Raw genomic sequence first — 14,744 nt, 5'->3', positions numbered from 1 at the left:
GCTCCCACGACCAATAGCAGTCTCCACTTGCAAGCCAGAACAGCCATCACTTGGGACTTCAAGGCTCTCAGAAAGAGACTCAAGGACCTGAAGATTCCGGTGGCCTTTTCCTCACTTTTGCATGTCCATGGACATGAGGAAGGTTGCAGAGATGAATGACTGGCTGAGGGCCTGCTGTCAGGTCCCTTGACAATGGAAACCAGTTTCTTGCTGATGGACTTCTGGAGAGGGACGGGGTGCACCTCATCAGGAGGGGAAAAGTGACTTTCGGGAATGGTTTAGCAGTTTTGCCTGGAGAGCTTTAAACTAATCTGGGGAGGGGGGATCTGGGCACTCAGAAACCAATAATAAAACTAATCGTGAGTGGACTGGTGAAGGAACAGGATCTGAGTCTCAGGGGCAAGGTGATGTAGGAACTGCAGAGGCTGGCATGACTGGAAATTATGACAACCAATTTGAAGTTTGCATTTTCCATTTTCAAGAGAAAAAAAATGGTCAAAGGAGCAAAACAGGTGTGGTGAATGAAAAAGACTTGCAATTTTGACTAGGGTGTGGGAACGATGCACATTGGTTCTGCTGCAAACTCCCTGGGATAACTGTAGGAAAACTCAGTGGGAAGAAGTGGGAGGGAGGAGTGAATTACCTACATGAGCCCAATCATCAGTAAGGCACACTGTAAGTTGCCAACTGCCAAGGTGGGTTGTCACAATGTGCAAATGCACCCATTGAATAATCAGGTCTCCTTATTGAGGACAGCTCAAACTACTCACATGAAAGATCATAGCAGGTTTATGGTGAAACTATTCAGAAAGGCAGTTGCATCCAATACTTGCAGCTTAAAGATGTTGTGGAGATCTGGAAAAAGTTCTGAATGTTGTGTTGCTGACTTAATAGCCATATTTTTAAGGGGAACATATCACTGTTAGATTTAAATATTACTTGGCTAGTTCCTATGGGGTACTAATAGTTATTGGATAATAATAGTTAAAACACACTGTCTTCTGTTTGGACAGATTTTAATTCCCTCGGCAAATATTTGTATTGATACCTTGTTGTTGTTGTCAGTCACAAAGTCGTGTCCGACTCATTGCAACCCCATGGACAACATTTCTCCAGGCCTTCCTGTCCTCTACCATCCTCCGGAATCCACTTAAGCTCACGCCTACTGCTTCAGTGACTCCATCTAGCCAACTCATTCTCTGCTGACCCCTTCTTCTTTTGCCATCTATTGCTTCCAGCATTAGGCTCTCCTCCAGGGAGTCCTTCCTTTTCATTAGGTGGCCAAAGTATTTGAGTTTCATCTTCAGTATCTGGTCTTCTAAAGAGCAGTCAGGATTGATCTCCTCTAAGACTGACTGGTTGAATCTCCTTGCAGTCCAAGGGACTTGCAGGAGTCTCCTCCAGCACCACAATTCAAAGGTCTCAATTCTTCAGCGCTCAGCCTTCCTTATGGTCCATTTCTCACGGCCATTGCAATTGGGAAAACCATAGCCTTTGTTGGTAGGGTGATGTCTCTGCTTTTTAGTATGTCGTCTAAATTTGCCATAGCTTTCCTCCCAAGGAGCAAGTGTCTTTTAATTTCTTGGCTGCACTCCCCATCCGTGGTTATCTTGGAGCCCAGGAAAATAGAATCTGTCACTAGCTCCATTTCTTCCCCATCTATCTGCCAGGAAGTGAGAGGACCAGTTGCCATGATTTTAGTTTTCTTAATGTTGAATTTCAAGCCAAATGCTTGTGCTCTTCTCCTTCACCCGCATCAAGAGGCTCTTTAGTTCCTCTTCACTTTCTGCCATTAGAGTGGTATCATCTGCATATCTGAGGTTGTTGATATTTCTCCCAGCAATCTTAATTCCAACTGGTGATTCATCTAGCCCCACCTTTCTCATGATGTGCTCTGCATGTAAGGCAAGGCGACAGTATACAACCTTGCCAAACGCCTTTCTCAATTTTGAACCAATCAGTGGTTCCATGTCCAGTTCTCACTGTTGCTTCTTGACCTGCATACATGTTTCTTAAGATGGTCTGGTACTCCCATCTCTCTAAGAACTTGCCACAATTTGCTGTGATCTACACAATCAAAGTCTTTAGCATAGTCAATGAAGAAGTAGATGTTTTTCTGGAACTTCCTAGCTTTATCCATGATCCAGCATATGTTGGCAATTTGATCGCTAGTTCCTCTGCCTCTTCGGAATCCTGCCTGTACTTCTGATAGTTCTCGGTCCACATACTGCTAAAGCCTAGCTTGTAGGATTTTGAGCATAACTTTGCTAGCATGTGAAATGAGTGCAATGGTGAGGTAGTTCGAACATTCTTTGGCATTGCCCTTCTTTGGGATTGGAATGTAAACTGACCTTTTCCAATCCTATGGCCACTGTTGAGTTTTCCAAATTTGCTGGCATATTAAGTGTAGTACTGCGTCATATTTTAGGAATTTGAATAGCTCAGCTGGAATACTGTCACCTCCAATAGCTTTGTTGTTGCTCAGAGGTCAGTGACCACCCTGTCGTGGATATCAGGGACATTAAACTCTTTCTTGTATAGTTTTCTGTGTAATTTTGCCACCTCTTCTTAATCTTTTCTGCCTCTGTTAGGTCCCTGCCATTTTGGTCCTTTATCATGCCCATTTTTGCATGAAATGTTCCCTTTGTATCTCCAATTTTCTTGAAGAGATCTCTGGTCCTCTCTATTCTATTGTTTTCTTCTATTTCTTTGCACTGTTCATTGTGTCGTTGTTCAGTCTTGTCATCTCCTGTTTGACCATGTCCAGCTTGCCTTGATTCATAGTGAACAGTATCAAAGATTCTCTCACATCAAACTCTGTTATTTGTACCTTTTCCTTCTGTCTCATGTTTTCCTTTTTTCATCTACTATTCCTTGCTAGTAACCTGTTTTTGGAACCAATTTTGTATAAACAAAATCGATATTATAATGCTAAGAAAAAGGCAGGGGCAGAATTTTCCTTTTCTTTCCTTTTTTCACAGGGATATGATGTGAACTGTCTGCCAGAAAAACTGGGGAGAAAAGCAAACGGCTTCTGATAAAATATGTGCCTATAAAATTTTCCTATGCCTAAGGCAACAGAATGTAAGGACTCATCACCTTCCTGCTGAAATATTGCAGATGAGTTTAATAACAAGAGAAATTATGCTTAGTTTATTTCTATGAACTTACCGGAATTCCATTTTCTCCCCTCATTCCTTTTGTTCCTTTCATGCCCTAATGATGTATATAAAAAAGAACCTTTAATGTTTAAATATTTACATTAATCAAGAATTAAATTTAGGTGCAATCTTATATGTATATGCCAAATAGAACCCCTTAGGTGTAAGTTTTCTGCACCAATAAATTTGGGAGATACACTGGCACTGAGTTACCAGTGATGGTGCAAGGTCATATTCAATGTTATATGCAAATATCCCCACTGCCAGTGCAACTTCAAAAAGGTGAAATAGAGGGGTCAAAAAGAATCAGAGTTAGTGACAGGACTAATCTGAAGCCTAAATTCCTTTGGACATCTCTCCCAGGATACTGGCAAATAACATAACCAATTAAAATAGTTTTATTTAAACTGAGAGTCAAATTGCACTGCTCTCCAACCTGTTTCCACTCCACCCTCACTGTTGCAAGGGAACTCAGGGTTCAGACTAACTCTGCACCAAGACATATGCTTAGCAATATATATACCCTGATCAAGAAGTTCATTTCTCTGATGGAAGAACATGCTGCTATAATTTTTTGGCTTTGTCATATCATGCACATTTGGAGAAGAGTGAACATCTGGCGAAGGGAATTATGCAGAAAATGCATTTTGTACAAATAGACTGTACTTGGACTACATACTAGAAAAACAATTTGCAAAACCTCTCTTTTCAGGATAGGGACAGAAATTTGTTAAAACAAACAACAAATTCTTAAAGGTGCTTTTGCCTCAGAACATCCACACAGACAGCCAACAGCAGGAAGTTTCATTCCTGTAATTGAATATGCAAGGACAATTATTGTAGGAAAGCATGATTCAAAGTGACTGGTGAATTATCTTAAAAATGGTAGACAGACAAAACACAATTCATGGTCAGTGACTTACTGATTACAGAATGTATTTTAAAATTGATAAGATATCACATATCAGAACTGGAGATCTGGTTCTGAAAAAGTATGGAACAAGTTGTTCATGAAGGAACTAACATATTTTCTGTATTATGGGGAGGGAAAATTAAGTTGAATATTGAATTTATGGAGGATTGAAATGGTTTTTATATTTATTAAATAACATTTTAAAAATTAATGTAAATTAAATATACTAAATATTAATACAGCACATTGACACCCAGCACATGCACAATGGGAGGCAGGGACTCAAAGACCAAAGAAAGTATGGGTGAACGGAGCCTAAATTGTAAGTCACTATCTGGGAGACTTATTGCTTATATGAGTGATTCAGTGTCTTAAACTACCATTTTCATACCTTTTCGTACATAAGTGAATTTTTCTGTATATTAAGTCTTTTCTTTGAGCCATTCTACATCTCTCATGAATGTGTTTAAACAAGCACTGATTAACATGGCTACACTGTATCTTAGAGAAAAAACAGCTATGGAATTTCAACCTATAATTAAACCAGACTGGCACCCTGCTCTGGTTTACCACTAAAAACTTTGGCAAATACTGGCAATTTGCTTTTCAAAAATTAAATTGTCAAAAAAAATTTTAAATTTTCAAAAATTTCAAAATACTGGCAATTTGCTTTTCAAAAATTTCATCCTTGTCACCTCCGTGACCAGATGGCTGGTAATAGATTCCAACCACTGTGTTCCTTTTATTCCTTCTGCTGTTTATATTAATCCAGATGCTCTCAATGGGGCTACTAAGCTCATATTCTTGCATTTCTGTGCAAAGATATGTATCTTGAACAAAGAGTACGATTCCATCTTCCTTTCTATTCCTTTTGTTCTAGATCAGGTTACTTCTTTTAATTGTTGAATTCCAGTCAGGGCAATTATTCCACCAACTTTCACTTATACCTATCAGGTTATATTCACCCTCCTGTATTAAGAGTTCAAGTTCATGAAGCTTGTTTCCCATACTCCAGGCATACAGAAATCGAGGCCATGTGCTCTGTTCTAGTTTTCTTTCTACATTTTTTGGAAGACTATTATTGGGCACTCTTAGAGCTACTCTCTTTGCTGTGATACATAAGCCTTTGTCTGTATGTAATTGTTGTTAGTTGCAAAGTCGCGTCTGACCCTTCACAACCCCATGGACAACATTCCTCCAGGCCTTCCTGTCCTCCACCATCCCCTGGAGTCCACTTAAGCTCACACCAACTGCTTCAGTGACTCCATCTAGCCACCTCATTCTCTGCTGTCCCCTTCTTCTTTTGCCATCTATTGCTCCTAGTATTAGGCTCTTCTCCAGTGAGTCCTTCCTTCTTAATTAGATGGCCAAAGTATTTGAGTTTCATCTTTAGTATCTGGCCTTCTAAAGAGCAGTCAGAGTTGATCTTCTCTAGGACTGACCGGTTTGATCACCTTGCAGTCCAAGGGACTTGCAGGAATCTTCTCCAGCACCACAATTCAAAGGCCTCAATTAGAAACATAGAAACAGAGTGAGTCAGAAGGGCCCCCCTGGGCAATCTAATCTGACCCCTGGCTCCAGCTGGCTCTGCTCACAACATGCCCACCATGGGCATATTGAGCCTGTCTTTGAACAGCCTCACTGATGGGGCCTCAACCACCTCCCATGGAAGCCCACTCTATACCCTTGGGATCCTAACTGTCAGGAAGTGCTTCCTGGCATCTAAATGGAACCTTGGTTCCCTGAGCTTTGCTCCACTGGAGAGCATCCTGCCTTCCTCTGCAGGGGAGAAAAGGTTTCTACCCGCCTCCGTGTGACATCCCCTCACATACCTGTATGTCGCCAACAGATCCCCTCTCAGTCTCCTCTTCTCCAGGCTGAAGAGACCCAGTTCCCTCAGTCTCACCTCATATGGCATCTCCTGCAAACCTTGTGGCCCTACGCTGCACTGACTATAACCTGGCTATATCCTTCCTGTAATGAGGGGTCCAAAATTGAACACAATACTCCAGTTGCGGGTGCACCAGAGTCGTACAGAGTGGTAGTAATACCTCACTTGATCTAGAAGCCACACTTCTGGCTATGCAACCAAGGGTGGCGTTCGCCCTCTTAACCATCACATCACACTGATGACTCATGTTCAGCCTGCAGTCAACCAAAACTCTGGGATCCCTTTCACAGGTGCTGCTTTCCAGCCACTTGTCCCCTAACTAGTACTTATGACACCTATTCCTATGCCCCAAGTGCAAGACCTTGCACTTATCCACATTGAACGCCATCCTGTTGTCTCTTGCCCACTTCCATAGTCTGTCCAGATCCTTTTGGATCTGGAGTACCTCCTCCTCAGTTGTGGCCACTGCCCCAGTATTACTATTGTCTGCAAATTTGATCAGCAGACTGTTCACCCCTTCTTCCATGTCAACAGGATCAGCCCCAGGACAGAGCCCTGGGGGACCCCGCTTGTCACTGGCTGCCATCCCAATGATTCCCCACTAATGGTTACCCTCTGCTTTCGGTCAGTCAACCATGCCCTAATCCACCGGACAGTGCTTTGGTGTATCCCAAAACTCCTCAGTTTCTCCACCAGGATATCATGGGGCACTTTGTCAAAGACCTTGCTGAAATCCAGGTATACAACATCCCCTGCATCCCCTCCTTCTAGCCATCTCGAAACCTTGTCATAGAATTCCACAAGGTTTGTCTGACAAACCTGTTTTTGCAGAAACCATGTTGTGTGGCTGCCAGCCTCCCTTCCCTATCTAGCATCACTAGCTCTCTATTATGAGCCTTCCATTGTTTTTCCTACAATGGATGTAAGGCTAACAGGTCTATAATTCCCCATGTCCCTTCTACTACCCTTTTTGAAAATTGGGACCACTGATGCCACAATCCAGTCCTCTGGAACTTCACCCATTCTCCGTGAGGCCTCAAAAATGGAGGCCAGCGGGTGTGAGAGAACCCCTGCCAACTCTCTAAGTACTCTCGGGTGTAACCTGTCAGGACCTGGTGCCTTTGTAACGTGCAATGCCCTGAGGAGCCCCGCGACTTCTGGGGGGGGTGGACTCTAATCTGTGCCCCTAAGTCCGCAGCCTCATCTAATCTCCTATGCGGATCTCCCCCATCCTGCTCTGGGGAGAACACAGGGGCAAAATAGTCATTTAGCATCTGTGTCCGTTCCCTTGTATCAGCCACTGGATCTTCTTCTTCCTTATTTAGCAGTCCTGCTACTTGTCTCCCCTTCCTATTCCTATTTACATGCTGAAAGAAGCCCTTTTTTGCTGCTCTTGATATTCTTGGCAAGTCTCAGCTCGTAATCAGCCTTAGCCTTGCGAAGAATCCTGCAACGGGCCTCCTCCTTCCAGTATACCCTTTTGCCTATTTGCCCCAATACCTATTTCCTATGGAGGTTCCTCTTGCATCTAATCCCTCTAACAACCTCCTTTCGCATCCATGGTGGCAGTCTCCATCACCTCCCCGCCTTACTAACTAGAGGTATCATCAAGGCTTATGCCTCCAAAGCTTCCCTTTTGAGTGGCATCCACCCTTTCTCAACTGGCTTGCCCTCCAGTAACCTATCCCACAAGACTTTCCCTAGTGTGGCCTTCAGTTGGTCAAAGTTGGCCCTCTTGAAGTTCCAGCTTCTAGTGCTCGACCTGCTGCATGTCCCCAGTCCCGATCTCAAAGCAAAGGATGGAGTGATCACTCACATCCAGAGCTCCCCTAATCTGTACCTCATCTATCAGCTCCTCCCTGTTGGTCAAGACCAAGTCAAGAATGTTCCCCCCCTCATCGCCTCTCGGACCCTGTGTGAAAAACCCTCCTTCTATAACTTCTAGGAAGCGACGTGACCCGGCTATCATCGCTGAGTGAGTCTCCCAACTAATATCCAGGAGACTGAAATCTCCCATAATTACTGTGTTCCTCCCCCGAGATATCCTTAGAATTTGATGTGTCAGGACATCATCCAGGGTCTCAAGTTGACCTGGAGGGCGATAACATACCCCCACTGTCAGGTCTCTTTCCCTGGCAAAACCCCTAAATTTCACCCAGACTGCCTCTACCGAATACCCATCTGTGCTGCATCCTATCCCTTCCCTGACATATAAAGCTACACCCCCATCCCTCTTTCCCTTCCTGTCCTTTCTAAAAAGGTGATACCCTTCTATGTTCACGTTCCAGACTTGCCTTTCATCCCACCAAGTTTCTGTGATTCCCACCAGGTCATACCTTCCTATTCGCAGGAGAGCTTCAAGCTCTTCCTGCTTATTACCCATGCTCCTAGCATTGGTGTACATGCACCTCAACTCTTTCCCACCGCTTCCTTTCTTTGGAGTCCCCAGCCTCCTCCTTCCTCCCATCTTCCCTGATACCTGCCCTCTCTTTGTAGTAGTCCTGTCAGTCCCTGCAGTACCTCTAAAACCTTGCTCCCAATGCCCTAATCCTCTCCTCATACTTGTCCAGTGCAGATAAGTTTTTGGGAGGCCTGAACCCCCCACCCCCGGGCTCAGTTTAAAGTCTTCCGGACAAAGCTCACTAGAGCATCTCCAAAGGACCTTTGGAGCATCTTTTCCCCATCCTCATGAGGTGCAACCTGTCCCTTGCCAGAAGTCCATTGGCAGGAAACCGGGTGCCATGGTTGAGGAACCCAAAGTGTTCCTTCTGGCAGCACACCCTAAGCCAGTCGTTCACCTCAGCAACCCTCCTATCCCTGCCTGTCCCAAAACCCAACTGGCAAGATCGATGAGAAGGTGTCGTGCATGAAGCCACGACAGAAGCAGTGACTCATGAGGAGGACTTGCACTTGACACCCAGTGCCCAAGAATCAACCCCACAACCCAGTGCAGGGACAGCTGAGCCAGCTGCTACGTCTTCCTCTGACCCCCAGCACGCTGAGCAAACGCCTGGACCTTTATCAGAGACAGACAGTCATGAGAAAGAGGAAGCTGCAAGTTCTACTCAGAAGGAGGCAGAGCAAACTGCCTCTTCCCCCTCTGACGCTGATCTCCCTGAGCCGGAAACAAAAGACACAGTAGGGGTCGTGGATTTCTCAAAAGCCGAAAACAGACGATTTTTACGTAGATATGAACAGCAGCAAAATTTATTACGTAAGAGGGAGGAAAGGCGTGACTTGGGAGAGTGATCCCAAGTGGGCTTGGGAAGAGAAGCCATTAGAGAGTTAACATCTGCTTAGCAAGGACCTCAATTAGGGAACTTATCTATAGAGTTGAAAATCTTGTAGACAATTAGCATTAAAGGACTTTAGTTTTATTGCTCTTGAATGTGTGGATTGCTTACCTCCCTCCCTCGACAGTAGGTCACTTGGGCCTTAAGGTCCCTGAATTTCTTCCCCAAGGCCTTGAAGTCCCTGGTGATTCTGACCATACCCTGTCTGGCTTTGTCATTTGTCCCCACATGGATCACCAGAAGCGGTTGGTGGCCCCCGGAGCGAACAAGACACTCCATTCTATCCTTCACATGCCGAATGCATGCACCCAGCAGGCAACAGACCTCCCTTGCCTCAAGGTCGGGGTGGCACACCACCCCCTCAGTGCCCATAAGCAGGGAGTCCCCGACGAGGATCACCCATTGCCATCTCTTCCTGGTGGTGGGAGGCGGCCATGCCCGAGCCCTCACCTCTTCTGCAGCGCCCCCCCTTACCGCTTGTGGTCCCAGGCTGGGGGTCCTGCTGGTCCCCCAAGGTCTCATCAGCACCTGTTTCCCAGCTCCAGATTGGGGCCAGGTGGGTGACATGCCTCCATGTCTCCCTGGCTGTTCCTCCTGTGACCCCTCCTTCAACCCTCTGTCTGGAGGGGGACTGTTCCAGGGGGCCTGGAGAGCTCTCTCCGCCCTAAAGCACCTCATCTCCTGCTTTAGGAGGCTCACCAGCTTGCACCGTGGGCAAGTGTATCTCTGCCTCTCCTGGGAAAGAAGGGCAAACATGTTGCAGCTGTTGCAGTGGACAGCAACACCCATGACTCCTGCCAAGGCCTTCTCCTCGTCTGCCATTGAGAACCCTTTGGAGACCCTACCTTGGTCCCTGTCCTTGTCTGTCCTGCACTACCCCACACTCGTCCAGTTCTCCCAGACAAAAACCCACACACACGGATGAAATAAAAATTTAAATTGGGGGGGTGGGAACCTGCCCCCGGGGAAGGGAGTCTCTGGGCAACCAGGGACGCAGCTAAGAGATGACCCGGTTGGCGCTGCGTCTGTTGGCGCTCCCATAGGCTGACCGCGGCCTTATAAGCCTCTCAGGCCGGTAGCCCTGCCCCTCTGCTTCCTCCTGGCCCCTCTAGCCTTTCTGGCCCCGCCTTCCTTCCTCTCCGCTGCTCCTGTCCCTCTGCTCCTCTGTCCAGCTCCTACCTTGTCTTCACCAGTCCCCTGGCCACCCTCAGCACTCTCTCCCAGCCTCTCCCTCTGCTGCTCTGCCAAGAGGCAAGAGTGAAAAGGCGCTCAACCTTCCTTATGGTCCAGCTTTCACAGCCATACATTGCAACTGGGAAAACCATAGCCTTGACTATACAATCTTGTGTCGGCAGGGTGATGAGTCTGCTTTTTAGCATGCTGTCTAGATTTGCCATAGCTTTCCTCCCAAGGAGCAAGTGTCTTTCAACTTCTTGGCTGCAGTCCCTGTCTGAGGTGATCATGGAGTCCTGGAAAATAAAATCTGTCACTACCTCCATTTCTTCCCCATCTGTTTGCCAGGAAGTGATAGGACCAGTTGCCATGATTATAGTTTTTTTAATGTTGAGTTTCAAGCCAACTTTTGCGCTCTCCTCCTTCACCCGCATCAAGAAGCTCTTTAGTTCCTCTTCAGTTTCTGCCATTAGAGTGGTATCATCTGCATATTCGAGGATGTTGATATTTCTCAATTGCAATCTTAATTCCAACTTGTGATTCATCTAGCCCCACTTTTCTCATGATGTGCTCTGCATATAAGTTAAATAGGCAGGGCGACAGTATACAGCCTTGCCAAACGCCTTTCTCAATTTTGAACCAATCAGTGGTTCCGTGTCCTCACTGTTGCTTCTTGACCTGCATATCAGTTTCTCAAGAGACAAATAAGATGGTCTGGTACTCCCATCTCTTTAAGAACTTGCCACAATTTGTTGTGATCCACATGATCAAAGGCTTTAGCATAGTCAATGAAGCAGAAGTAGATGTTTTTCTGGGACTCCCGAGCTATCTCCATGATCCTGCGTATGTTGACAATCTGATCTCTAGTTCCTCTGCCTCTTCGAAACCCCGCCTATACTTCTGGTAGTTCTCGGTTCACATACTGCTGGAGCCTAGCTTGTAGGATTTTGAGCATTAACTTTGCTAGCATGTGAAATGAGTGTAATGGTGCGGTAGTTTGAACATTCTTTGGCATTGCCCTTCTTTGGGATTGGAATGTAAACTGACCTTTTCCAATCCTGTGGCCACTGTTGAGTTTTCCAAATTTGCTGGCATATTGAGTGTAGCACTTTTACTGCATTGTCTTTTAGGATTTTGAGTAGCTCAGCTGGAATACTGTCACCTCCACTAGCTTTGTTGTTGCTCAGACTTCCTAAGGCCCATTTGACTTCACATTCCAGGATGTCTGGCTCGAGATCAGCGACCACCCCATTGCGGTTATCAGGGATGTTAAGCTCTTTCTTGTATAGCTCTTCTGTGCAATTTTGCCACCTCTTCTTCATCTCTTCTGCCTCTGTTAAATCCCTGCCATTTTGGTCCTTTATCATGACCATCTTTGCATGAAACGTTCCCTTCGTATCTCCAATTTTCTTGAAGAAATCTCTGGTCCTCCCTGTTCTGTTGTTTTCTTCTATTTCTTTGCACTGTTCATTTAAGAAGGCATTCTGATCTTTTCTAGCTATTCTCTGGAATTTTGCATTCAGTTGGGTGTATCTTTCTCTTTCCCCCTTGCCTTTTGCTTCCCTTCTTTCCTCAGCTATTTGTAAAGCTTTCTTGGACAGCCATTTTGCTTTCTTGCATTTCTTTTTCTTTGGGATGGTTGTACAGTGTTGTGGCCTAGTGCTTTTGGGATGGTTGTACCTGAGCGGCCTAGTGCTTTCCCCTACTTTCTTCAATTTAAGCCTGAATTTTGCAACAAGAAGCTCATGATCTGAGCCACAGTCAGCTCCTGGTCATGTTTTTACTGACTGTATAGAGCTTCTCCATCTTTGGCTGCAGAGCACATAGTCAGTCCGATTTCTGTGTTGACCGTCTGGTGATGTCCATGTGTAGAGTTGTCTCTTGGGTTGTTGGAAAAGAGTGTTTGCTATGACCATCGTATTCTCTTGACAAAATTCTACCAGCCTGTGCCCTGCTTCATTTTGTACTCCAAGACCAAACTTGCCTGTTATTCCAGTGATCTTTTGGCTTCCTACTTTAGCATTCCAATCCCCCATGATGATAAGGACATCATTTTTTGGTGTTAATTCTAGAAGGTGTTGTAGGCCTTCATAGAACTGGTCAACCTCAGCCTCTTCAGCACCAGTGGTTGGGGCATAGACTTGGACTCTTGTGATGTTGAATGGTTTGCCTTGGATTCAAACTGAGATCATTCTGTCATTTTGGAGATTGTATCCCAGTACTGCTTTTCCTACTCTTTTATTGACTATGAAGGCTACTTCATTTCTCCTGAGGCATTCTTGCCCGCAGTAATATACCTGATGGTCATCTGAAGTAAATTCACCCATTCCTGTCCATTTTAGTTCACTGATTCCTAAGATGTCAATGTTCAGTGTTGTCATCTCTTGTCTGATCACGTCCAGCTTGCCTTGATTCATGGATCTTACATTCCAGGTTCCTACAGAGTACAGATCTTTGCAGCATCGAACTTTCCTTTCACCACCAGATACACCCGCAACTGAGTGTCCTTTTGGCTTTGATCCAGTCGCTTCATTCTTTCTGGCACTACTAGTACTAGCCCTCTGCTCTTCCCCAGTAGCACACTGGACACCTTCCGACCTGAGGGGCTCTTCTTCCGGTGTCATATCTTCTTGCTTTTTGGTACTGTCCATGGGGTTTTAATGGCAAGGATACTGGAGCGGGTTGCCATTTCCTTCTCCAGTGGATCAGCTTTTGTCAGAGCTCTCTGCTATGACCCGTCTGTTTTGGGTGCCCCTGCACCATATAGCTCATAGCTTCATTAAGCTACACAAGCCCCTTCACCATGACAAGGCAGTGATCCATGAAGGGGCTGTATGTAGTTGCCCAGGTGTAATTCTCCCTTCCCTGTAAGATTCAGTTTGAAGCCCTCCTGACAAACTTCTTCACATTCTTTCCAGTCTTTTTCAGGTCCAACCTATTCCTGTCAACAGTCTGTCTTCCAGGAATTGTAGCCTGTGGGTCCTTGGCCAAAGCTCTGAGCGATGAAGCTTGTTTCAGCTTAATTCTCACAGATATCAGGGGTACAATCATACTCTTTGGTGTGTTGATGTTAACGGGTGTGACTACTTCAGTTTGAATTTAGGGTGCAGGTTTGTATTGAAACAGCCTTTGTAACTTGAATGGATGATCTCTATCTGAGGGAAGACAGAGGGAGTTTGACTCTGTTCATTCTCCTTGACAGCTCAGCAGGTTTTGAGGCAACTGACCATGGTATCCATGGTATCCTGATGAACTACCACTGTGGGTTAGGACTGAGAGAAGTGATAATATAGAGCGTGGGTCCTCAAACTACACCCTGCGGGCTGGATCCAGCCCAGCAAGCCCATTTATTCAGCCTGCCATAGAGGTTTTGTATTCGCCTTGTGTGCAGCGAGGCAGGGGCTTGCTCAGGTGGAGATTGTTTTGGAATTGCTCGGAAAAAAGGATCTCTTTGCAAGCAAGCCTCTGCCTCACAGTGCGCGCACCCAGTGGTTGCTTGCTCCCAAGACGACCGTTTTGGACTCACTCGGAGAAAATGATTGGCTTGTGAGCAAGCTGGCGTATTGCTGCATGCATGCACGCACATCCTCCACCTGCACCGCCTTGGTGGCCCGCGCCTCCCACCAGCACCTTTTGACTGCCCCCCTTTAAAAAAGTTTGAGGATCTCTGATATAGAGGTTTTGTATGCAACCGCATGATTAGTTTCAGAAAGTAGCCCACATTGTGACCAATTTATACAATACAGTTGTAAAACCTTGGATTGCGAGCATAATTCGTTCTGGAAACACGCCTGTAATCCAAAGCACTTGTATATCAAAGCAAATTTCCCCATAAGGTTCAATGTAAATAAGGTTAATCCGTTCTGTAACTTTTTTTTTTTTTAATTACAAAAATTTGAAGCGGGCACGCTTGGGGTGGGGTGGGGAAACAATGCTGTACTTACACCCGCAGCGAGAGAGAGAAGAACTGGTGCTCAGTTGTGACGTGATGCTAGGCAGGCAAAATGTGCATAATACTCGTACTGCAAGTCATCACTTGTTTATCAAGTTAAAATTTAGAAAAACTTTTTGCTTGTCTTGCAAAACACTCGCAGACCAAGTTACTCGCAATCCAAGGTTTTACTGCTTGGAAGGGCAATCTGAACCACTTTTCTACAAATTCCCAGTTTCTGGGAATGTACTGCAGTGGTGGTACAAAGAGTAGAGGATAATGTGACATTTTCATTTCCCTTATCCTCATTGCAAGTGACAACTCCAAGGGGAAGTAAAATTCTAAGACCTTCTCAGGAGTTCTTACTTTTATATAAGATTGC

General features: G+C 45.4%; 1 protein-coding gene across 2 annotated transcripts in view; it reads right to left on the bottom strand.

The window, feature by feature from the left end:
- LOC123024237 (collagen alpha-2(IV) chain-like) overlaps nt 1-14,744 on the bottom strand; it is a 238,633-nt gene that overhangs the window by 107,975 nt on the left and 115,914 nt on the right. For both annotated transcript variants that reach the window (XM_044431658.1, XM_044431659.1), the window contains exon 14: nt 3,172-3,216. In XM_044431658.1, the coding sequence (XP_044287593.1) occupies nt 3,172-3,216 (45 nt within the window). The remainder of the gene's footprint in view (nt 1-3,171; nt 3,217-14,744) is intronic.

Source organism: Varanus komodoensis, unplaced genomic scaffold, assembly GCF_004798865.1.
Source record: "Varanus komodoensis strain SLA01 unplaced genomic scaffold, ASM479886v1 scaffold23, whole genome shotgun sequence".
Lineage (NCBI taxonomy): Eukaryota > Metazoa > Chordata > Lepidosauria > Squamata > Varanidae > Varanus > Varanus komodoensis.
The sequence above is the reverse complement of the archived record's forward strand: the minus strand, read 5'-3'. Positions and strand labels throughout refer to the sequence as shown.